General features: G+C 56.6%; 1 protein-coding gene and 1 long non-coding RNA gene across 2 annotated transcripts; one reads left to right on the forward strand and one right to left on the reverse strand.

The window, feature by feature from the left end:
* Positions 1-1099: 1099 nt before the first annotated feature.
* On the forward strand, positions 1100-15229 carry PLXDC1 (plexin domain containing 1). The gene is made up of 14 exons (XM_084496432.1): positions 1100-1235; positions 2333-2481; positions 4118-4261; positions 4642-4711; positions 4818-4940; positions 5225-5343; positions 5529-5628; positions 5985-6080; positions 6982-7063; positions 9011-9071; positions 9999-10134; positions 11749-11784; positions 12437-12597; positions 13273-15229. The coding sequence occupies exons 1-14, from the start codon at positions 1181-1183 to the stop codon at positions 13390-13392; spliced, it is 1452 nt and encodes a 483-aa protein (XP_084352558.1). The 5' UTR covers positions 1100-1180; the 3' UTR covers positions 13393-15229.
* On the reverse strand, positions 14749-16965 carry LOC311422912. The gene is made up of 2 exons (XR_014685528.1): positions 16028-16965; positions 14749-15493 (listed from the first exon to the last, which is right to left on the reverse strand). It is a non-coding gene; the product is annotated as an uncharacterized lncRNA (long non-coding RNA).
* Positions 16966-21299: the final 4334 nt, after the last annotated feature.

Genomic DNA, 21299 nt, shown 5'->3' on the forward strand with positions numbered 1-21299 from the left:
GGTTGGGGAGGGGGCGAGAAGATGAGCAAGGAGGGGGGGGGGACCTCAGCACCAGGCCTCTGCCCCCGGGCTGCCTGCAGTGGGGACGGGGTGGTGACACTCGTGGGCTCGGTGCCACCCTGCAGGGCTCGTGTCCCCCCCCCAGACCCCGGAGAAAAACCGGGACGGGCGGCGTCTAATTGGCTGATTATTTAATTGGGGGGGGGGGGAGGAAGCTGTGCCTGGTGCCACCCATCACCCATGTCCGTCTGTGCCATAACAGTGGGGCTGGGGGCGCAGGGCTGTGTCCCGAGACCACCCCAGGATGGTCCTGAGGGGGCCGCCGGTGCCCCGGGACCGGGGCTGTGGGACTGGGACCACCGAGGGTAGGGAGGAGGGGGGGGGCCGCGAGGGGCCTCGGGGTGCTGCAGGAGGCCGCGCTCCCACCCGTGGGCACCCGTGGGTGCAGGTGCCCGTCTGTGTGCTCACGGCGTGGGGTGCACGCGTGGTTTGGGGTGCACGAATGGTTTGGGGTGTGCACACGGTTTGGGGTGCAGGAACAGTTCGGGGTGCACACACGGTGTGGGGTGCGTGGTTTAGGGTGTGCACGCAATTTGGGGTGCATGGTTTGGGGTGCAGGAACAGTTTGGGGTGCACATGGTTTGGGGTGCACAGTTTGGGGTGCACACACGGTTTGGGTTGCACGTATGGTTTGGGGTGCACGCACGGTGTGGGGTGTGTTGTTTGGGATGTGCACATGGTTTGGGGTGTGCGCATAGTTTGGGGTGCACGTATGGTTTGGGGTGCACACGCGGTTTGGGGTGCGTTGTTGGGGGCGCGCACACGCTTTGGGGTGCTCGCTCGGGGTGCAGGCTCTGTGCGCCCCGTGTATGTTTTGGGGTGCGGGGGGGCAGCCCCTCTCCCCTCCCGCCCGCGCTGCTCCCCCCGACGGCTGCGGGATCCCCGGGCGGGGCAGAGGCTCCGGACCCCCCCCGGGGCACCCCCGGCTCCATCCCCAGGGGCCGGGCGCTGCCTCCGGCCCCCTGCCCACCCCCGGCCCCACCCCCGGCTCCACCCCCGGCCCCTGCCCGGGCTCCGGTTCCCGGCTCCGGCTCCGGTGGCGGCGGCTCGGGGGGGGGGGGGACACGGGTACCGGCGACCCATGGCGGGGCGCTGAGCCCCCAGCACAGCCGGGGCCGCGATGCGCTGGGGGGGCCTCATCCTGCTCTGCTTGCTGCCGGGCCCGCGGGGCGCAGGTAGGAGCCGGGAGCGTGGGGGGGGGACGAGCACCGTGGGGAGGGGGGGGGTCGGGGCTGAGCTCCGTGCCCGCGGTCCCGCGTGGCCGTGGGTAGCGGGGAGGGGGGCGCCGCGCCCCGGTGCCGCAGCCCCCTGCCTGCCGTGGGGGGTCCACGCGTGTCCGTCCTCGCCCCCCCCCGCCGTGCCCGTGGTGCCCCCACCCCGGCGCCTTGCTGGAGCCGTGGGGCTCCCCCCCCCCTTGACCCGTGGGGAAGGGGCTGGCGAGCGCGCCCCCGACCCCCGGAGCCCCCCTCCCTGCCGGGTCCACCCCGTGCCCCCCTGCCTCAGTTTCCCCACCCGGAGGGGCTGGGGACGGGCCCTGCACGGTGGCTCGGGGGGGGGCACCGAGAGCTCGTTTAGGCAGCAAGGAGCCCCCGGCAGCCCTGAGCTCCCCCCCAGGGCAGCAGCTCCTGGCCCCACGGGTGGATTTGGTCCCCCCACGGGAGATTCTGGCCCCCCACGGGTGGATTTGGCCCCCCACGGGTGGATTTGGGCCCCCCCACGCGTCCCGGCTCTGTCCCTGCCGCGTGTCCCCGCGCCGTGGGCGAGCGCGTGCCGCCGGCGCTGCCCACGCTGTGCCGAGCTGCCAGGAAACCTCGTGAGCCTCCAGAGCTGGTCCCAAGCAGCTTCCTCATCCCCCCCCCCACCGTGTTCTACCCTTGGCAGCCTCCCGGGGCAGGGATTTGGGGAAGGGGCTCCTGGGGTGGGCGCCTGGAGCCCCCAGGGCAGCGGGGAGCTGGGGACCCGTGGCCGGCTCAACCCCCCCCTGCTTGGACAAGGACAGTGCCCTGTCCCTGCTGTCCCCAGGGCTTGGTGCCCCCTCCTCGTGCACAGGGCAGGGGGCAGCTCTGGAGGTGTTTTGCCTCTTTTTGCCCCCCCCCGGCCTTGTCCTCTCCTGCCCGTGCCCCCCTGTGCCCTGTGGTGCCCCTTCCGTGCGCCCCCATCCCCGTGCTGCTCATGGGGCCACCAGGCTCGTGACACCGAGCAGCGGCTGCCCTGCTGGGGGACAGGGCTGCTGCCACCCTGACGCCCTCCTTGTGCCCCCCTCCCTTCCCAGGACGCCCCCCCGGGAGCCCCGCGGCGGGCGAAGGGCGGCTCGGAGCTGGGGAGCCCTCGGCGGGGCCGGAGGGGACCCACATCAGCCAGGACCTGGTGGGGCGCAGCCTGGCCATCGACACGCTGCCGGCCAACGAGACGCGGATCGTGGTGAGTCGGGGGCCCGATGCTGCCCCCCCCCGAGCTCCCCCCAAAGCAGGATCCAGCCCCAGGGCAGGATCCGGCCTCGCCACCACTGCCCCGAGCTATTTCCAGGCTGGGCAGGGAGCTGGCGGAGATGCTGGCCCTGATTTAAGGCATGGGGCTGGATCCTGGCAGCACGGGGGGGGGGGTAATTACAGCCTGCTGGGGAGGCGGCCGTGCCTGGGGGGCTGCTCCCAGCCCTGCCAGGTCCCCGGGGGCACCCAAGGGCCAGCCCTGGGCTGGGCAGTTTGGGGACGCTCGGCTCGCCGCGGTGCCACGTTGCAGTGGGGGGGCCGCTGGGGGCGAGGGGCTGCACAGGGCTTGGGGGGGGAGGACGTGGGGGCCCCCAGGCTCGGAGCGGGATGCTTTCTGTGGGGTGAGGACCCCACTCTGGTGACCTGTGACTTGTTCTGGGGTTTGTGCTGGCAGCCGACTGTGGATTCGGTGGGATTAGTTGACGGAGGAGGTGGTGGGGAGCCGCTGGCAAAGGGACCCCCGGGGAGCTCCGGGGGGGGCACCACAAACCCCAGGGGGACTGGGGAGAGAGGGGGGGCAGCGGAGGAGGTGGAAGGAGAGCGAGGAAGAGACCTGAGGGGCTGCAGGGAGGAGAGAAGCGATGGGCGAGGGGGGCGCAGGGCAAGGGGGGTGCAGGGAGCGCGGCTTCAGGGCTGGGGGGCCCCGGGCTGGCTCCAGCTCCCTCCCGGCCTCGCTCGTTGACCAGGGCTGTGGCCGGAGAGGGGCCAGGAGCCAGGAACATCCCCGATGTGGAAACGTTTTTAAAATCCCAGCCCGAGCAGCCCGACCACAGCACAGCACCAAAGGGCGCTGGGAAGCCGCAGGGAGGGCGCGGCCGCGCTTGTGGGTGCCGGTGAGGGGAAGGCAGCGATTTTTCGGGGCTTGGCGCTGTCGGGGGGCGAGCAGCCCCCACCCCAAGAGCAGGGCTGTGTGCCAGGCTGTGTGACACTGCTCCGCTGCCAGTCCCTGCCTCTCTCCGTGCCCTTTTGGAGAGCCTCTCGCCCCCAAAAACGCTCTGGGTTCAGGGCGCCGGGGCAGTGCGGCGCTGCGCTGCCCCTTGTTTGTGTCCCCAAACCTCTCCCGGTCCCGTAAGCGAAGCGAGGTGACAACAGGCGAGGACATCCCAGTGAGTCAGCGATGAGCTCAGGGGCTCGGCAGCCAGCTCCTCCGCGCTCCCCTCCTGGCTCCTTTCCCCCCCCCCCCTCTGGTTTATTGGGAACACATTGGGCAGGCGTGGGGGTGGCGAGGCTCGGCGCGGGGGTTTTGGGGCTGGACACCCAGCACCCGGCTGTCCCCGTGTCCTGGGGTCCCCGGAGCCTTCGCACGGGGCCGTGTGCTGGGATGAGGCAGTGCTGGCACAGCTCCTCCGTGCCTCAGTTTCCCAGCGGTGCCAAAGGGGCTCCCCAGGGTCCCTCTGGGGGAGAGACGGGGGCTAAAATTTTGGTTTGCTGTAAGGGACGAGCTGGGGAAGCTCCCCCTGCAACCAGGACCTGCGGGAGGGAGAGGAGGGCAGCAGCTCTCCCTGACTTCAGCTGGAGCAGGGAAATTGCAGCAAAATGAGGATGCTTCTCCCCCAAACCCACTGCAGGAGGACAACCACAGCTACTACGTGTCCCGCACCTACGGCCCGGGGGACGCGCGCCTGCGGGGGCTCTGGGTCGACATGGCAGCAGCCAACAGGAGCCACGTGAAGATCCACGGGATCCTCTCCAACACGCACCGGCAGGCCTCGGTGAGCCCCACGGGACCCGGCGCAGCCCAGGCTGTCCCCGGGGTCCCCTCTCCCAGCAGGGATTTCCCCCCCGGGGGTGGGGGGCAGCTCGCCCCACGGGGGGGTGGCAGCAGCTCCTCCGCTTCTCCTGGTGGAGAGCAAGGCGTGGGAAGTGTTTGGGCTTCCCCAGAGCCTTGGGGGGGCAGAAGGGGACAGGGGACGAGCTGTGGGTGCTGGGTACCCGTTCCCATCCCGCTCCTATCCCTCCGTGCACCGGCTCCAGGAGCTTGCTCCGAGGCAGGGCAGAGCTGGCACCGATGGGCACGGCCCCATCCCGGTGCCTGCACCCCGAGGTTTTCCCCCGCCTGACTGCTGTTCTCACCCCCCCTTTTCCTCCCCAGAGGATCGTCCTCTCCTTCGACTTCCCCTTCTACGGCCACCTCCTGCGGCAGGTGACGATCGCCACGGGAGGTGAGCCGGGGGGGGCTCGGCGTCCCCAGGGGCCGGGGGCTGGACGCAGCCCCCGGTGCGAGCCACGGCCTCACCATTCGATTCCCTCTCCTCTTCCTCCCCGCAGGGTTTATCTTCATGGGGGACGTCATCCACCGCATGCTCACGGCCACGCAGTACGTGGCGCCCCTCATGGCCAACTTCAACCCCAGCTACTCCCGCAACTCCACCGTCCAGTACCTGGACAACGGTGAGCGCTCACCCCGCCACCAAACGGGGCAAAACGCAGCTCTCCGACCCCAAAAAAACAGGGCTGGAGATGGGTGGGGAAGGGGGATGGAGCGGCGGGGGATGTTTGGTACCTGGGGGTGTGCCTGGTGGGTTTGGGTAGGGGTTTGGGCTGGGGTGTTTGGCAGGGGCTGTGCTCAAGGAGAGGTGTCGGGGAGCTTTGCAGGGGCACGATGATAAACGGGGCTGTAGGGGTGCACGGGGTGGGGAGAGGCAAGAGGGTGAGCTGCTCTGCTCTGCCCCCAGGGACGGTGTTCGTGGTGCAGTGGGACAAGGTGTACCTGCAGGGCAAGGAGGACATGGGCAGCTTCACCTTCCAGGCCGCCCTGCACAGCACCGGGAGGATCGTTTTCGGGTACAAGGAGGTGAGAGGCAGGGGGAGCATGGCTAGGGGGGCGGCTGCAGGGCCCCGTGGGGATCCCACAGGTCTGGGAACCATCGGTGCACCGAGCCTGGGCGTTCCTGGAGCCACCGAGGTGCCGGGGGGCTCCGTGGAGTGGCCCCAGCCCGGAGCAGGGCTGGGCTCCATCGCGCCCTCTCCCCGCTGCAGATCCCGGTGCCGGTCCTACAGATCAGTGCCACGCAGCACCCCGTGAAAGCCGGACTGTCCGACGCCTTCATGATCCTCAACCCATCTCCTGAGGTGCCCGGTGAGTCTCTGGGGTGCACGACGGGGGCAGGCGGCTGCTGGGACCCCTCTCAGGGTGCTGGGGGTCTCCGGGGGTCCCTGACACTGTGGCCCGGGCACCCTGAGCCCAGGAGAGACCCCTCTGGCTCCCGGGAGAGTGGGGAAAGAGGAGGAAGGGGGCAAGGAGTGAGGGAGAGGCTGGTGGGTGTCACGGCCGAGCAATGCGCCCCTTTGGGGCGATGCAGGGCTGCACCTCCTCCACTTGGGCATCTTTTGGGCAGGGAGAGGGGGCCGTGGGGCCGTGCCGTGGGGCCGTGCCGTGGGGCAGCGCCATGGGGCCATGCCCAGCCTCATGCCCAGCCTCCTGCTGCCTTCCAGAGTCCCGCCGCCGGACCATCTACGAGTACCACCGCGTGGAGCTGGACACCAGCAGGATCACCAGCATGTCGGCCGTGGAGTTCACCCCGCTGCCCAGTAAGTCGGGGGGTAAGGGGATGGGAACCCTTCACTTGTTTTCCCACCTCAAGGGCATCCCATCCCACTGGCACCGTCCCGGCATCTCCGTCCTGTGCTGGTCCTGAGCACGTGGCTGCGGTCGTGCTGCTTGCAGGAGGCAGCAGGGCTGGAGGCTGCACTGCAAATGTGCTCCTTGCAGGAAAAAAAAAGTAAAAAATCAAAAAGAGATCAGGGAGCAGGGGTGGCTCCTTCCACCTGCCCGGCCGCTGAAGTCCCTGCTCTCTGCCCCGCGTGCTGCGGGCACTTCTGCTGGACGCTGCTTCCCCTCCAGCCTGGCCATGAGGCAGTTTCCACGCCCCCACAGTCAATATTTCGGTGAAATCTGCCTCGCATCCCGCTAAGCAGACCCATTTTTAGCGTTCAAAGGCGAGGATCCACGAGGGAAAGTCGTCATGCGGTCTGTAAATACGGAGCGGGGAGTAAATCTGTCACGAGGACACCGAGGCTGCGCGCTCAGACAGCCCCCCCAGGGTATTTTATGGCAGCTTGAACAGCAGGCAGGGCTCCCGCAGAGCAGATCATAAATAAGCATTCTGCACATTTATTTTTGTTTCCTTAAGGCTCGCTATTTTGCTCCCCCTGGCAGCCAGGGCAGATGAGAGCCATGTCTCCAGAGGAGCCACGGGGTTAGCAGAGCTGGCCTCAAGGTGTTTTTTTTATGGGAGGGTGTTAATTTTTCACCTTATCGAGGTCAGAAGGGAGGCAAGGGCAAGGATCCCCGTGGGAAAGGGGCGCTGCTGCCTTTTGGGATGGGAACCACTGTTTTTTTGCCTCCAAGGCTTGCTCTCCAAAAACCAAGCACCCTGGGGCAGGTGCCGCCCAGCACCTTGCTGCTTCACCTCTCCTCTCTCCTCTGCAGCTTGTCTCCAGCATCAGAGCTGTGAAATGTGCGTCACCTCGGAGCTGACCTTCAACTGCAGCTGGTGCCACGTCCTGCAGAGGTAGCGTGGACGAGTCCCTTCCCACCTCTCCTCTCGCTGACGCTTGGTGTAGCTGGGGGAGCGAGCGTCACTCCAGGGCTCACCTCCTGCCATGCCTCTATTGCTGCTGCTGGCTTTTTTTTTTAATTTTTTTTAAGCGTTTTTCTTTTTATTAGAGCTGTCTCACAGCCAGCGATGAAGCAGTGGCCTGATCTCGGGTTGCAGGCAGCTCGGGGGTGACGCTTCCTGGGGCGGGTGGTCCTGGTCCCAGCGCTTCGGTGCAGAAGCTGAACAAGTTGGGACGAGAAATAAGGCCGAGGCTTTTGTCGGGGAGATGTGAGATGGGGGAAACCAGCCCTGGCTCAGGCTGGGGCATGCAAGGAGAGCAGGGGATCGTGGATATTGAGGATGGGGATGCTGGCTGTACTGGGAACACTGGCTGTACTGGGGGACGCCGGTGTGCCGCAGTCCCAGCGCTGCAGCCATCCCATGCCCTGCTCTCCTTCAGCTCCAGCAGGAGGGCGTTTAATGAGGTTTTGCAGCCCCGGTTATGTAGAGCTGGCAGCAGGGGAGGGGACCCAGTAACACACATCCTCATCTCGCCCCAGGCTGCGCTCGCTGGTGATTCCTGCAAGGCACCGGGCAGGGATGGGGGGGACAGGGACGGTCTGCAGGCATCGCAGAGGTGACCCCATCACTCAGCACAGGCTGGAGCATCCCCAGAGCCAGGGGATGATCATTTTTCAGTGCCAGTTGCCCCACTGGTGGAGGATGTTGTGCCCTCGCCGCTGAGGGATGCGTGAAACCAGAGGTGGCTCCGGTCACGAACCCAGGCCTAGGATGCCCCCCGGTCTGGGTCTGGTTTGGGCTGAAACCCCAACATTCAAGCACTTTGTCGCTCTGCTTGTTTCATCCTGACAGCGTTCCCAAGCCTGATCTTCCCAAATCCAAGCTGCTGTCGCTTGCGTTTTGCTCTCCTCACCTCCGGCGTGGTGACTCCTCGCTGCTTTGCCCCACGCGTGCTGCAGCTGGAGGCGCACGTCGGCGGCTCGGTCCCCGAGAGCTTGGGTTACAAACGGAAAGCTCGGATGGCCGAGGGCTTACGTGTGCTGGAAACTGCAAGCTAGAGCAAGTCTGCTCCTATCGTCTTGGCTCCCGACCGGGCTGGTTTCACAGAGCCAACGCGATCTTTCCAGGGAAGCTGGGAGGGTGGCTTCGAGGGTTTGGACTCGCAGCCCGAGTCCAGCTCAGTGTTTTAACCCCCCGCCGTCCTTTCAGCTCTCTCCTGGGCAGTACAGTTTGTGTTTTTTGCTCGTGCTGAGCCCCCAGTTGTCACAGGGGCTCTGCCACAAAAGCGCTCAGCGACTCAGCAGGACCTGGAGCTCTTTGTGGCTTCTCTTTTCTTGGTTGGTAGTTGGGAAAATTGCTGCTTGTACGGGCTGAGCCCGTGTTTCGTGTTTTGGTAGTCCCCAGAGGCTTTCCAAAGGTCAGCGTACTGCTTCAGTTCTTCTGTTTCTGTAGCTGGTGTTTTCCCAGTGTCCGTTATAATTTCGTTAATGTGCTTTTCCTGTGCAGATGTTGTCAAGAAAAAAAAAATAAAATAAAATCACGGAGATCTTGACCTTGCCCTGGCACAGAGTCCAGGGAATGGAAACTCAAACTCAGCCTATATATTTTTTTTCCTATTCCCCCGCTTCTCTGTTTTCCTTGGAGAAGGAGCGCTGACCATTTTCCACCTCTGTTAAGAGGAACATTTGGGTCCTTCCAGCACAGCTGGACTGGAAACCCTGTGCCTCCGGAGACCCGCGCGTGTCTCATCTTTCCCCTCCTCTCCTGGTTGCCTGTACCCACATGCAGTGCCCCTCGAGGAGGTGTTTGGGGTTCCTGGGCAGCTCAGGGACCCTCAGCACCCTGCTTGTTGCTGTCTGTGGGCTCCCTGCCCCACGTTAACCCCGTTTCTTGCCACAGGTGCTCCAGTGGGTTCGACCGACACCGCGAGGAGTGGCTGTCCTACGGCTGCGGCCAGCAGGTAAGGCTGGGACCGGGTGCTGGGAGCGGTGCTGAGCTCCAGGCAGCACCACGGCCACGTCCCAGCTCCAGCAGTGGGCTCTCAGCTCTGCTTGTCCCGTCCTGGATCCAGTGGGGCATCCCGAGAGAGACGTAGATGTTCCCGTTCCAGCAGGGCATCAATGGGGATGTCTCCTCCCTACCCATTGGGGTATCAGTAGGGACGGCTCCTCCCTCCTCCTCTGGGGCAGCCAAAAGGTGTCCCAGTCACACCAGCACCACTCCTCGCCTTGCTGGTCGGTACTGGGTGCTCGGAGACCCCCCCCAGGATAACGCCCGGTGCAGCCGGAGCGCTCCGGGATCCTTTTTCTTCGCCTTCTGCAGTGGGACTCTTGCTCCCTCTGAAGCGTGAAGAAATCAGTCCTTGGGATTTTTTTTTTTTTTATTAATTTTTCTGTCCTTGTTAGCACAACTGCCTCCACGTTGGATGAACTCCGTTCTTTGTCTCAGCGAGATCAGCTCGAACAAAACATCTGTTTCTGCTTTGGGGCTTTGTTGTTTTGGTTTGCCTTTTTTTTTTTTTTTTTTTTTTCTTTTTTTTTCTTTTTCTCCCCGCTGAAAACTCATCTTTGTTCCCTGTTTACCGAGAGGGGGCTGAGCGAGGGAAAAGGAGGTCAGCGGCCCGATCCCTGTGCCCTGGGGTGTGAGGGGGTCAGACCGTGGGACCTTGCCATTGCCACCCCATAACTCAGCGCTCCCCAAACTCTTCCTCCTGCTCTCCAGCCCCTTCCCCTCCAGTTCTGACACCCCGCACCACGTCCCCTTGTCCCACACCGGTATCCGAAGCCCAACCAGCCTTAGGGCTGGGGAGCCCGGACCTTACCGCTGGCACCCTGGTGCTCATGCGGGAGGATTTCTAGGGCCACCAGCCGCTCCTTTTCCCTTTCAGTCCGACGAGAAGAGCTGCGAGGATTTGGCAGAGGACGACCACTACTCGGCCCCCCCCAGCAGCTCGCTCTCGCCGCCGGGGGAGGACGTCGCCGCCTCCACCTCCTCGCTCTTCGTTGATGGCCTCACAACAGAAGGTACGGGGTGAACCCCTGTGGCACGGACACCCCATCCCCGGGTTCCTCCATCCTCGTAGAGCCAGGCTACATCCACCCAAATCCCCTAAGGAGGCGTTTTTCCGAGCAAGGGGGGGGGCAGAAGTGGGTGCTGGCGGCGGTGGGATGGGGAAGGAGCAGCCCAGGAGGCGAGACCCCCGATGGGGAAAGGGACGGGGCAGCCCCCATGCAGCGTTACGGGTGCGTCGCTGCCTTTTTGTGCTTCGTCAAGGTCTGAGGAGGCGACAGATCAAAGCCTAAGCCCCTGGTGGTTGGGTTCCCAGCACCATAACAGAGGTTAATTCTGCATACAGGGGGGGCTGGCTCACGTTTTTGATGTGCTTGGTTCTCGCTCAGGGCTGGCAGTCGCACAGCAGGGACGTGTGATTGCCCCCTGCTCACGAGCGGTGCTCGTCCCGGCATAGGAAGGCTCCAAATAAAGCCCCGTCCTCCCCCCCGGGACACCCCTGTTCTGAAGCTTGCTAATCCTATTAACGCAGGGCTCGCTCCTCGGGTCCTAGCGGCAGGTATCGCTTCAATTTCGCTGCTTAATAGTCCCTAACGCAAACTGCTAATTAGAATAAATAGAAAGGAACATTAGTAATTGTCCTTCAGCGATGGGAAGGAGCTGGCAGGGGGAACGGAGCGCCTGGCTGACGGGGCTGACTTTGAAAGGAGCAATTAAGGGAAGGGGGAGCGCGACACCACCGCGGAGATTATTTCCCAACTCATCGCCAATTCTTGGAAAAAGAACAAGAGGCTTTCTGTGACGTAGTCAAGCATGAAGTTAATTTGTAATCTTGGAAGGAAACAAACAGCCAGCTGCACCAGGCAGCGAACTTTTAGCTGGAGCAGCGCGGCGAAGGCAGAAGCCAAGTGGAGGCGTGGGTCCACCCCTCGAGGCCATCCCCATGCGTGCTGGGGATGCTCGTGGCCGTGCCAAGTGGCCGTGCCTCGTGGCCGTGCCTCGTGGCCACCCCATGGCTGAGCCGAGCCCAGCAATAACGGATCTGGCTTCGTCTGGACTCTCGAGGGCACTGTGGTGGGGAGCATCAAGACCCAAAGGCTTGTGCAGCACATCCAAGCCTTGTATGAGACATCCTGGTGCTTCTAGAGAGAGATCAAAAAAAAAGAAAAATGGAATTAAGGAGAAAAAAAAAAGGGAATTGGATTTTGGACTCCCATGGAAGGCATCCACAGGGCAACGTCCCCGTGATTTATTGGGGCTGTACTGGCAGCACGTGCTGTCGTCTGAACACGAAGTCATCCCTGACTATCCTGCCTTGCACACCAAGCGTATTTAGGCTACTAAAGACTGTTAAAGACGTATCAAGCCTGTTTTCCTCAGATGTTTGTGCTCCTGGTGCCACCTTTGTGAAGGAAGATAAACCACAAGGCACGTGCTTACACCATGGTGCTTTTCCTCGGGGTGCCTTTCCCTTCCACCATACTCCGAGGCTGAAAACTGGGTAAATGTGTAATTGCTGTGCCAAGAGGTGTGTGCTGGCAGTGTAGTTACGGAGGGATAAAAGAGGGTGGGAAGCATGGAGAATACTTCAGAAGGCTCCTAACGTTTTTGCTGTTGCTTTCTTGCAGATGACACAAAGCTCAACCAGTACGCAGGGAGTGAAGGTAAGGCCCCGAGCTCCTCTTCAGCTGCTCCCGCTCCGTTCCAGGTGGGAACAGGGCACACTGAAATCAAATGCAGGGGAGAGTTGTGATCAGGTGAAAGTGAGATTGGAAAAATGTAATCAAGATAAGAATCCCACTGTCCTTACCTTAATGCCGTTTCAGGTTGTGAAATGTGAGGGTTGAGCCCAAAATGTCCTGCCCTGATGCTCTTTTTCTGCTTCTCCCACTTTTCTCAGTCCTGCCAAACAAACCACGATGAGTTTCTCTCTCCATGCGCCTCCCTTTCTTTGCAATTTTTACATGAGCCCGAAGTCCAGCATTTCTCCAGCTCTGCCAAAAAAGCACTCTGAAACTCAACTCCAAAATGCATCCTTCCAAGCAACCAGCCAGCATGTAAAGGGTAGGGGTCAAGGAAGGGGGTCCCTGCAAGGGGGTTGTCCAATCTTTCAGACCAGCTATTGGCATAAAAAGGGCTGCTGGAGCCCAGACAACAGCTCTCCGTGCCTCTTGCTCTCTTCCCCCCTTGCTGAGCAGCAGGCTGAGCTCTCAGCCCTGCACACAGGGCTCTTGGCGCACGGTGCCTCGCTTTTCCTCTCTGTCCTTCCTTTCCCTGAGGTCTCAGCCCGGTTCCAGACCCTGATTCTTTTTGCAGGGGTGGGAAGCAGCCTCCCGGCCAAGGCCGCAGGCGCCCCGGTTCACACCGGTACGATCGTGGGGATCGTCCTGGCTGTGTTGCTGATCGCAGCCATCATCCTCGCTGGGATTTACATCAACAGCCACCCCACCTCCAACGCCGCCCTGTTCTTCATCGAGGTGAGCAGAGAACCTTTCCCCAGCCCGTTTTCTCTTCCTCTGCCATCAGCCCCAATGCTGCCCTTCCAGAGAAGGGCAATGAGCTGCAAGGAGAGGGGATCTGTGATAGATCTCACGTCCAAGTTTCTTTCCGTGCCCCTACAGCCAGAGCCAATCTCCCAATTTCCAGCTGATGATGCTTCAAACTTAGGCTCCCTCCCTCCCCCAGTGCTTTATTTTGCACTCTTTCATCCCCTCCCTTTCACACCTTGCCTTCTCTCCCCGTACAACGTGAGAGGTTTCCACCTGCCTCCACGAGCAGTTGTACACAGGGGGGGGCTCACTTAACGGAGCTCGCGGCCTCTTGGATTGCCCAGCTGCATTTTGTTGACTAAAACTCTCGGATTTTGCTGATGGATGTCATGCCATCACCTACCGCGTAAGGCTCTAAATGGAAGAATTTAATTCTCGGAAGGATGGGGGGTGTCCTTTCATCCTCTTTCCACCCCCTTCCCCATCTCAACCCTACCGCTGGGTGAACTCAGCGCAACCGTAACGCGCTCTTTACAGCGCAAAATGATTTTTTTTCCCTTCGTTAACAAAAATCTGAGCTTCCACAAAGCCAGCACTATTTTGGGCTGAGCCACCCGTTACCGGTGGCTCCTGACAGCTCTGTTTGTGTCTCTCTGCCCGCAGCGGCGGCCTCACCGCTGGCCGGCCATGAAGTTCCGCACCCAGGGCCGCCACGCGACGTACGCCGAGGTGGAGGCGGCCGGCCACGAGAAGGAGGGCTTCGTGGAGGCAGAGCAGTGCTGAGCGCTGCCTTCCCCCCCACGGCCTCGCACCGCCCCGTCCCACGCCTTGGGGGTCCTCCGTTACCGCAAAGCCTTTCCCCTCCTGGAAAAGGAAGAGCGAAGTAGAGGGAAGCGAGCGAGTGGAGCACGAGAGGAAGGAGCCGGGGCCATGTGGGGATGGGAGCTGCTGGGATTCCTCACGGGATGGCAGAGCCCGAAGTGGTGTCGGGATTTTGGGGATCTGCCCGGCTCCGGAGCCCTTCACGTGTTGGTAGAAAAGAGTGCGGCCCAATTTTTAGCTTGGCTCGGGTTTTTGTCTCCTGGTTGGGTTTTTTCCCCCTCTGTGTGGGGCTGAGCTCTCTGCTCCTCCGCCAGGACTCTGGATGTGGGCCACATCTCAGCAGAGCCCCCAATTTTTCCCATGTGCTGCCCCCCGGCTCTGCCAGCACACAGGGAGGTGAGGCTGGGATGGGGCTGGTGGCGGCTGCAGGGCTGTAAGGCTGGCTCGCCAGGGCTCACCTCTGTCCCATCCCCTCTCCCCCAGCTCCCTTTCTCCTTTGCCTTCTTTTCAGGGGCAGTTTAATTTCAATTTTGGCTTCAGGGCTGAGAAGCCTCCTGGCCTCCTCTTCAGCCCGCACCTCGCTGGCTTCCATTCCCTGCCCTCCTCTCCCATCCCAGTTACTGCTGCTTCTTCCCTCTGCTCCAGGATTAAGGGAAACCCGATGTATTTTAAGGGTAAAAACCCCGCTGAGGATTCACCGTCAGGATGTTTGTGAGCCAGAGGCTCTGATGCACTTTCTCGCATCCAATTAGTTTCCTCAATTACTCACTACAACCTCTACCCTAAAGGACGCAGAGGGTGAAAAAAAATATCTTCGATTCCTTCAAGACACATCTTCGCCGCACAGCTGCTAGTCCAGCAGGCGTGGAGTAGGTTTTAAAGGCAGAGGATGGGGACAGAGCCCGAGCAAAAGCCCCGTTCCCCCATGGGCTACAGCCCTAGGGAAACCCTCCTTCATGGGAGCATCCCATAAATAAAACACAACGGCCTTACATGCCTTGATCCATTGAAAATCTGGAAAATGCTTTGTTAACATCGTAGTATTCAGAGCCTCGAGTCAGTGGATTTTTAATTTTTATTTTTTTATTGCGTCTGTGATAGGCCCTGGTCTGCATTGGTAGCGATACTGTGATCCCAGAATCTGACCCTACCTAAGGGCTTCAGCACCAGACCTCTCAGGGTTGTTCTGCTCCTTCTGTGCAATCAAATCCAAGACTAGTCCGCAGAAATGCTTATCCTACTTCCACAGCCCCCAGCCAGAGCAGGACTGGTCCCTAAGCTGAGGACAGATGGTATGAAAAAAGGCAGAGTCCAAAGTCCAGTGTCAGGTAAAGTTTATTTTTTTTTTTCCACCCATCAAAAACAGGTGTTGGTTGTATGGGCTTTTTTTTTTTTTTTTTTTTTTTTTTTTTTTTTTTTCCCTCTTGATCCTCAGTTATTTATTCTGATATCATCTTTGGTGCATATTTTATCCACTGGCTGGTTCAGCTGTCACTGGTGGTGATTACTGCCAAAGGCAGGGTCTGTCTAATTAATGTCTTCCTTCTCATCTGCTGAATTTATATAGCCATTAAAGATAAATATGGATGCTTTGTGGCATTTAGACCCCAGATTATACTTTCTCATGTGTAGCCACTAGGGAGGCTTTTGCTGCATCTTATTATGGCGTAAAGGCACCAAAACACTCTGACAGGGTAAGTCAGACCGAGCTGTGCCAAGCTGTTATGACCCAGACAGTCTCTCCTTAGATGTATTTTGAAGATAAACCTTATCCCCAAATAAAGCTTTCAACTGGAAAGTATTTTTTTTTCTTTTTTTTCTCTGTTTACCTGAAGAGCTCAAAGGAATGCTGTCTTTTTTTTTTTTTTTTTTCCCTGGATCTGATCTTTGAAACGGTTATAAGCTGGCAAGGACTTTTCTCTGGATTTCAATCTTTTCAAAAAATGGCTTTGTTTTTCCTCTTTTTCTTGACGTGCATACACAATAACAGCAAGATTTTTAGGTACTCCTCTTCTTCTACAGCCCCCAGAAATGCTAGGTAACATCCAACACGTCTGAAACGCTGCAAATTGACAAGAAAACAGACTTTATATAGGAATTGAGCTGTATAAATCACTGCTGCGTTACTACGGCCAGAATCTTAAAAGAATTCAAAACAGGATCCGATCCTCAGGTGGAGGAAAACAACATCCAAGTGCCCTAGCACAGAAATGGCTGAGATGCATACAATATACCACAGGACAGATGCCAAATTTGGAGTGCCTGGAGTCAGAAAGGCTTTTTTATTTTTTATTTTTTCCTTTTTTTTTTTTTTTTTCCTTGACACAAAGAAACAAAACAAAGCAGGTTCTTCCGTATTCTGTAGTTGTTCAGTAGATGTTTGTTCTACCTTCTCCTGAGGAGTGTGGTTGGGGGTAGTGTCAGGTTAGCAGCTCCCATTGATCCCCATGTGAGGTTCATGCCCCAAGCTGAAGGTCTGGATCCCCCAGTCCAGGCTGCGTAACTGGGCAGTGCTCAGCTCCCCCTACCTGCCCTGGAAAAGCAAGGCACTTGTGTCTCAAGGAGGAAGGAAAAATAAAATAAACATGTGTCCTACCTCTCATGAGGCCTGGCTCTGGGCACAAGAGCTGGGAACGACCTCTTCCACCTTTTCCGTGCTCGTGTCCTTGTAGTTGAAGAGGCGGTCTATTAAATTCCAGAAAACCCAACTGTGGTGGTGCTGATGCCTAGAAGAAAATGAATCAAATGTCCTTACCACCACCAAGAGCTGCTCTGCTGTCAAAGGAAACAGGAGAGCAGCACCAAGCCAAGCACACCCGGATCACCACTCCTCTCCTACCTGCACAGCTCCGATTTCAGGATGCCGGCTAATCTCACTAGTCCCAAGGGCCAAAGCAGGAACACGATGGTGACAACTACGCCATAAAAAGGTTTTGGTTTTCCTTTTACTCACGGGGCTTCTCCAGCCGTGTCCTGAGGCGTTCCTCTGGATTCCAGGGCTCCCAGCACTGGAGCTTCGAAGCAGACTGTGACGTACCCGTGTCCACGGAGCTGTCTGTTTTATTGCTGTCGTGGGCTGGGGCTGTCAAACACAACCAGCTGCTGCCTCCCAAACATGGTCCCTTGCAACTCAGGCAAGGCAACTGCTGTCATCAAGCAGAAAATGATGTCGTGGGGGGGTCCTCGGCTGCTCAGCAGCTGTGAAAACACACCAGGGGCTTCGGCACAAAGCCAGGTCCTGCTTCTGCTCCCACTAGAGCTGGGACATCAGCGCATCAAAAAGTTTTTGGCATCGATGGGAGCAGGACCCAGATCAAAAAAAAAATATTCTCCCACTAAGTAAAAGCCTACTTTCCACATACTTGAATTTACAGCACAGTTGGACTGTTTGGGGGGACTACAGGCACTTTAACTGTCTTTTAATGCAATGTATTTACTATGGATAATCTGCATGGAATACAGTCTTAATATTAAAAAAAAAAAATCTTCCTTTTTGGACTGCTTTGTTTTCAGAATAAAACCTGCAAAGGATTGCTGGTCATGTTATGCAAACTTCTAAGCACAGTGGGGATTATTTTCACCTTGCATGCTTTTAATGGCCATTGTAAGTGTGCACAGATCTTTTTTAAAGCCATCCTTTGCTGGCTCAGTAATAACACATCTTATCAGGAGGTGTTCCCAGGACAGATCCAGGATAAAAAACTAACGTAATTGAGGCTTGAATCAAGACTATAATCTTCTTCTAATTTTATCTGCTCGGCTTATTTAGAATTTTAGCAGGCTTTTTCAATTTGAACAATGAAATTTGTTTTTTCCATTTGACTTTCTGAAAGCAGCTAAGGGTTTGGATCTCTGCCCGAGTCCCAAATTATTCCACACGTGCTCATTCCTGCCTCCTGGTGTAGGCTCCATCACTGTGGTCCGTTAGAAGTATGAACAGGTCAGCATGACAAAGTACCTGAGAGGAGGTTATGAGCCGTAGGAAAAGGCCCCTCTTGCACTTAGCTATGGATATCCAAAGATTAATTCCAGTGGGGGCTTTGATAGCCCCGCTTCCAGCTGTATTGCACCTTGATAAGGGCAGAGCCAGAGCTAAAGACATCATTTCCTAAGCAACTTTGTCCTTCAGAAGCAAATGTCACCCTTTTTTGCACCCCCCTTTCAATGGCTACGACCATATCGCAGTATTGGTAAAGGAGCAATATATTTGCTGCTCCTCTGCTTTCCTTTCATCTTCCCAAGCCCCTCGCATCCTGATCATCCCCTCCCATCCTGATCATCCCCTCCTCTCCCGGAGTCTTTCCCAGGTTTGGGAGAAACAATGCTACCACAATACAGCTCCAAGTCAATTTAAACATGATCACATAATTCTACCGTCCCAGTTCTACTTATTTTTCTGAGCAGACAAGTAGGAGATATATAATTAGAATGTATATGATATATATATATGTAAAGCAAATACTTCATAGTGTCTAAATAAGCAAAAATGTAAAAAAGTCAGCTTTCATGAACAAGTAGTTTTTATAACAAGCATAATCCCTGAAACAGGTTAAAATAGACTTTGTGCAAATAAACAAGGGGCTGTGTCCTGGAAATGCAACTGCAACATCAGGTCCACCAGCACGCTGAACGTAATTAATAGCTCTGAAAGCAAGCAGGGAGCAGATTGCTACAAAAGGGCCTGTGGGTGGTGGAAGAAAACCTCAAATAGATGCACTGCTCTGAATCTGCATTTTACAAGTGCTGCGGAATTAAGCTTTAGTTACAACTGGGAACAGGGAATTAGGGCTCCCAAAGTCCTTCCCTGGATCTATGTTAAACGTCTTAATGCCCTGGGTTTCCTCATCTAGAAAGGAGGGGTGGGAGTGATTTCCTTTCTCACACACAAATTGTAAGTCTGCTAATATTTGTAAAATACTTACAGCTGCTCAGAGGAAAGGCGTTTTCAAGGGGAAAAAAAATAAAGAATACTTGCTTAGGTGACAGCAAGCAGCACACCCGTGTCCATCTCAGAAGCTGGTTGGGTCGTCCCTTACCTTGCACTCAGTGGGAGCTGCGAGTTTGGCGGTCATGCTGGGCTTTTCATTACCTTTGGGAGAGGATTTTATAGTCTGAACAGAAGATATTTCCCTCTACTGGCTGCAAGAGACAGGTTTTGTTGTGCCCAGCCGTGGCACACCGCTGTTTTCCGTAGCAGAGGCTCACCCTCAGCTGACGGGCTGACTCTGAGGAGGCAGAAAACGCCTGCACGTTCCCATCCAGCTACCCACAGAGGATCCCAGCAATAACCTTCAGCTTTTCCCACAATTTCCTCATCACAAAGGAGTGAAGAAGAACCTGTGAGCCCAATTTATAGGGTGTAAAACATCCAAAGGATGGGCTTTATTTTTTCTTTTCCTTTTTACACCTCAGACCCTGATTGTTTACCCAGCAGGTCAGAGCAGGCAGCAGACTGTCTTTTTCCTCAGAAAACCGGACCTACGTTTTGTTGACGCCCCCCCAATTTGAAGTCAAAGTCACAAAAATCAGGAGGTTTTGTTACCTTTAGAATAAACCTGATAATCTTCAGCACGTGCTGGTGGAAGGCAAGTTGATCCCTTTTCCTCTGCACAAAATACGTAACTAATAGCACACCAGGGCTGCTTTGGTAAAGAAAAAAAGAAAGCCTTTTAAATGTGTTTTGTTTCTTTAAGTAGTGAAAAGAGCAGGTTTGCTATTCTCTTAAGAATAATGGTGGGCTCCGTGCCCCATGGCAAGCTGTGTGCTAGTACCTGCTGGCTGCCTGCTGCTGAGGGTTGGTGCAGCCTCTCCACCTCTCCGTACGAGGGTTTGTAACACCACCGGCACACAGACCCCTAGAACAATAAGCAAACCCACGGGGACACTCTCTCACCTCTTCCCCTGCTGCTCCCTGACGCAGGTGGGGGTAACTCGAATGCTCTGCAACTCTGAAGAGCGTTTGCATCTGATTTCGTGTGAACTTGGGTCTGTGGAGAATTGGGAAGCTTTTATCAAACAGATGTGAGACAGACGGGGTGAGTGGAGGAGGTGTTAAGAAATAATTCCTCTTCCCCTTATTAGGCATTCCTAACCCAAAAATCTTTCAGGAGTTCAGCTTTTTTTTAAACCTCTATAAAATAAAAACAAAATGTTAAGCATGAAGATTAACATGCTGGCATTTGTAGGATTTGGTGTTTAATAAAGTAAATAATAAAATAAACAGTTAATCACCAAGGAGGCTGCTTTCTTGTAAACCTACATGCACATTTCCCCCTCTGCCACAAAAAAATACTTCATCAGTGATTATTATACTTCTGTTACATGTTTCACCCAGAAAGATACCAGATTTCTGCCTCAGTAATGGTAAGGTGGCAGCCTTCTGCTCAGTGAAACGCACAGACTCCGAGGTGGAGCACAGCAGCACTAATTGCACACAGAGAGAGGAGGCGATAATTTCATGTGGCAGCGACAGCAAACCTTCAGTGAAGACCAGGCCTAGGTGTGCAAAATGTAATTTTCCAGTATAAGGAGGAAAATTTGGGATTCACAGTCTGATTCTGGGTTAGCAAAAACACCTCTGCTCGCTAAGAGCCAGTAAGTAGGGTCTCAGTTTTGCATTTCCATGAAAAGGCTGAGAGCGAACCAGGCTCCCAGCACCGTGCTACAACGATGAAGTGAAGCGAGTTGTCTGAGATGCCCTCCAGACCCCAGGCCAGCACTTTGTAAGGACAAAAGCAAAGGCTGCTCCTGGCTGATCCCATCCCCAGCTTCTTACAGAGCTGCACGAACAGCTGCTACCACAGAGACGTGATTGGAAAGCTCAGTTATTTATCACGGTCAGATCCCCGTGCTTTGACATAAGGCAAACCCAAATACCCAAGGAAGATCAATTGCTGATTCATAAATCATCAGTGAACTTTTCCCTATGGAAACAAGGTTTTTCTTGGTGTTTCTTCGAAGGAATAATAGGGCCTACCAATATGCTCAGCCTGAGCAAACTGATAAGATCATAAAGCAGAGCGGTATTGGCTGCAATAACTTCCTATCTGTTATGAAGCTTCCCATGGCTCAAACGGATAATTATCTCCATGTTGTGCTGACAGGTTCCCATCTGTTTAGGGCTGAACATTGCATCTTAAAAAGAAACAGAAAGGAATAGCACCAGTTATACTCTGACAGGTTTGCTCAGCTCTTCAGAAAACCCGAGGAACTTGATTTGAGATGCTAATGAATTCTTAGTAATCCACTTCTTTTTTTGTGCTGGTATCTATTTCCCTGCAAATCCAGAAGATGGAGAAACGCCGAAGACAGGAATAATATAAGGAATACTTCTAGGGAAGGAGCAGACTGGAAAACACAGAGACCAGATCCTCAGCTAGGATTTAGGAACTGCTGAGGAACTACTCTGACTTGAGGGGGACCCTAAATGTCTGGATACACAGAGCACAGACCCGTAACACCTGGGTGTCCTCTGTTGTCTCAGTTTTACATCTCCTTCAGCTCTGGACTCTGCCTCGGAGCTGCCACATAACTTCCAAGCAGCCTTGAGGCAGTCTCTCGGCTCCCTGCTCCAGCTTGGAGAGGCGAGGAGAAAAGGGCAAGTCCTGGCATTAAGCAGAAATGCTCCCCTTCCTCACATGCCCCCGACTAAGACACTTAGGATCCAGAGAGGAACAGGGACACTGGGAAGTTTTGTGTGGTAGTGAAGCCCCTGCCTTGATTTTCTGCAGCCCTGAGCTCAGTAGGATGTCACTTCGTGTTGGTATTGAAGTGAGCACGTGGACGATACAGCACCACAGAACTGCAGCAAGGACCAGAGCAGCCAGGCATTCAAGATATATATATATCTTGATCATTTAGAACATGGA

The sequence above is a fragment of the Aythya ferina genome, assembly GCF_964211825.1.
Source record: "Aythya ferina genome assembly, chromosome: 23".
NCBI classification, from domain to species: Eukaryota; Metazoa; Chordata; class Aves; order Anseriformes; family Anatidae; genus Aythya; species Aythya ferina.

Excerpts from the sequence above, each read along its gene's own strand:
- PLXDC1 (XM_084496432.1), top strand. The coding sequence starts at position 1,181 with ATGCGCTGGGGGGGCCTCATCCTGCTCTGCTTGCTGCCGGGCCCGCGG. Across the intron at positions 4,712-4,817 it reads GGTGACGATCGCCACGGGAG|GGTTTATCTTCATGGGGGAC; the intron begins GTGAGCCGGGGG and ends TCCTCCCCGCAG. Across the intron at positions 9,072-9,998 it reads CCTACGGCTGCGGCCAGCAG|TCCGACGAGAAGAGCTGCGA; the intron begins GTAAGGCTGGGA and ends TTTCCCTTTCAG.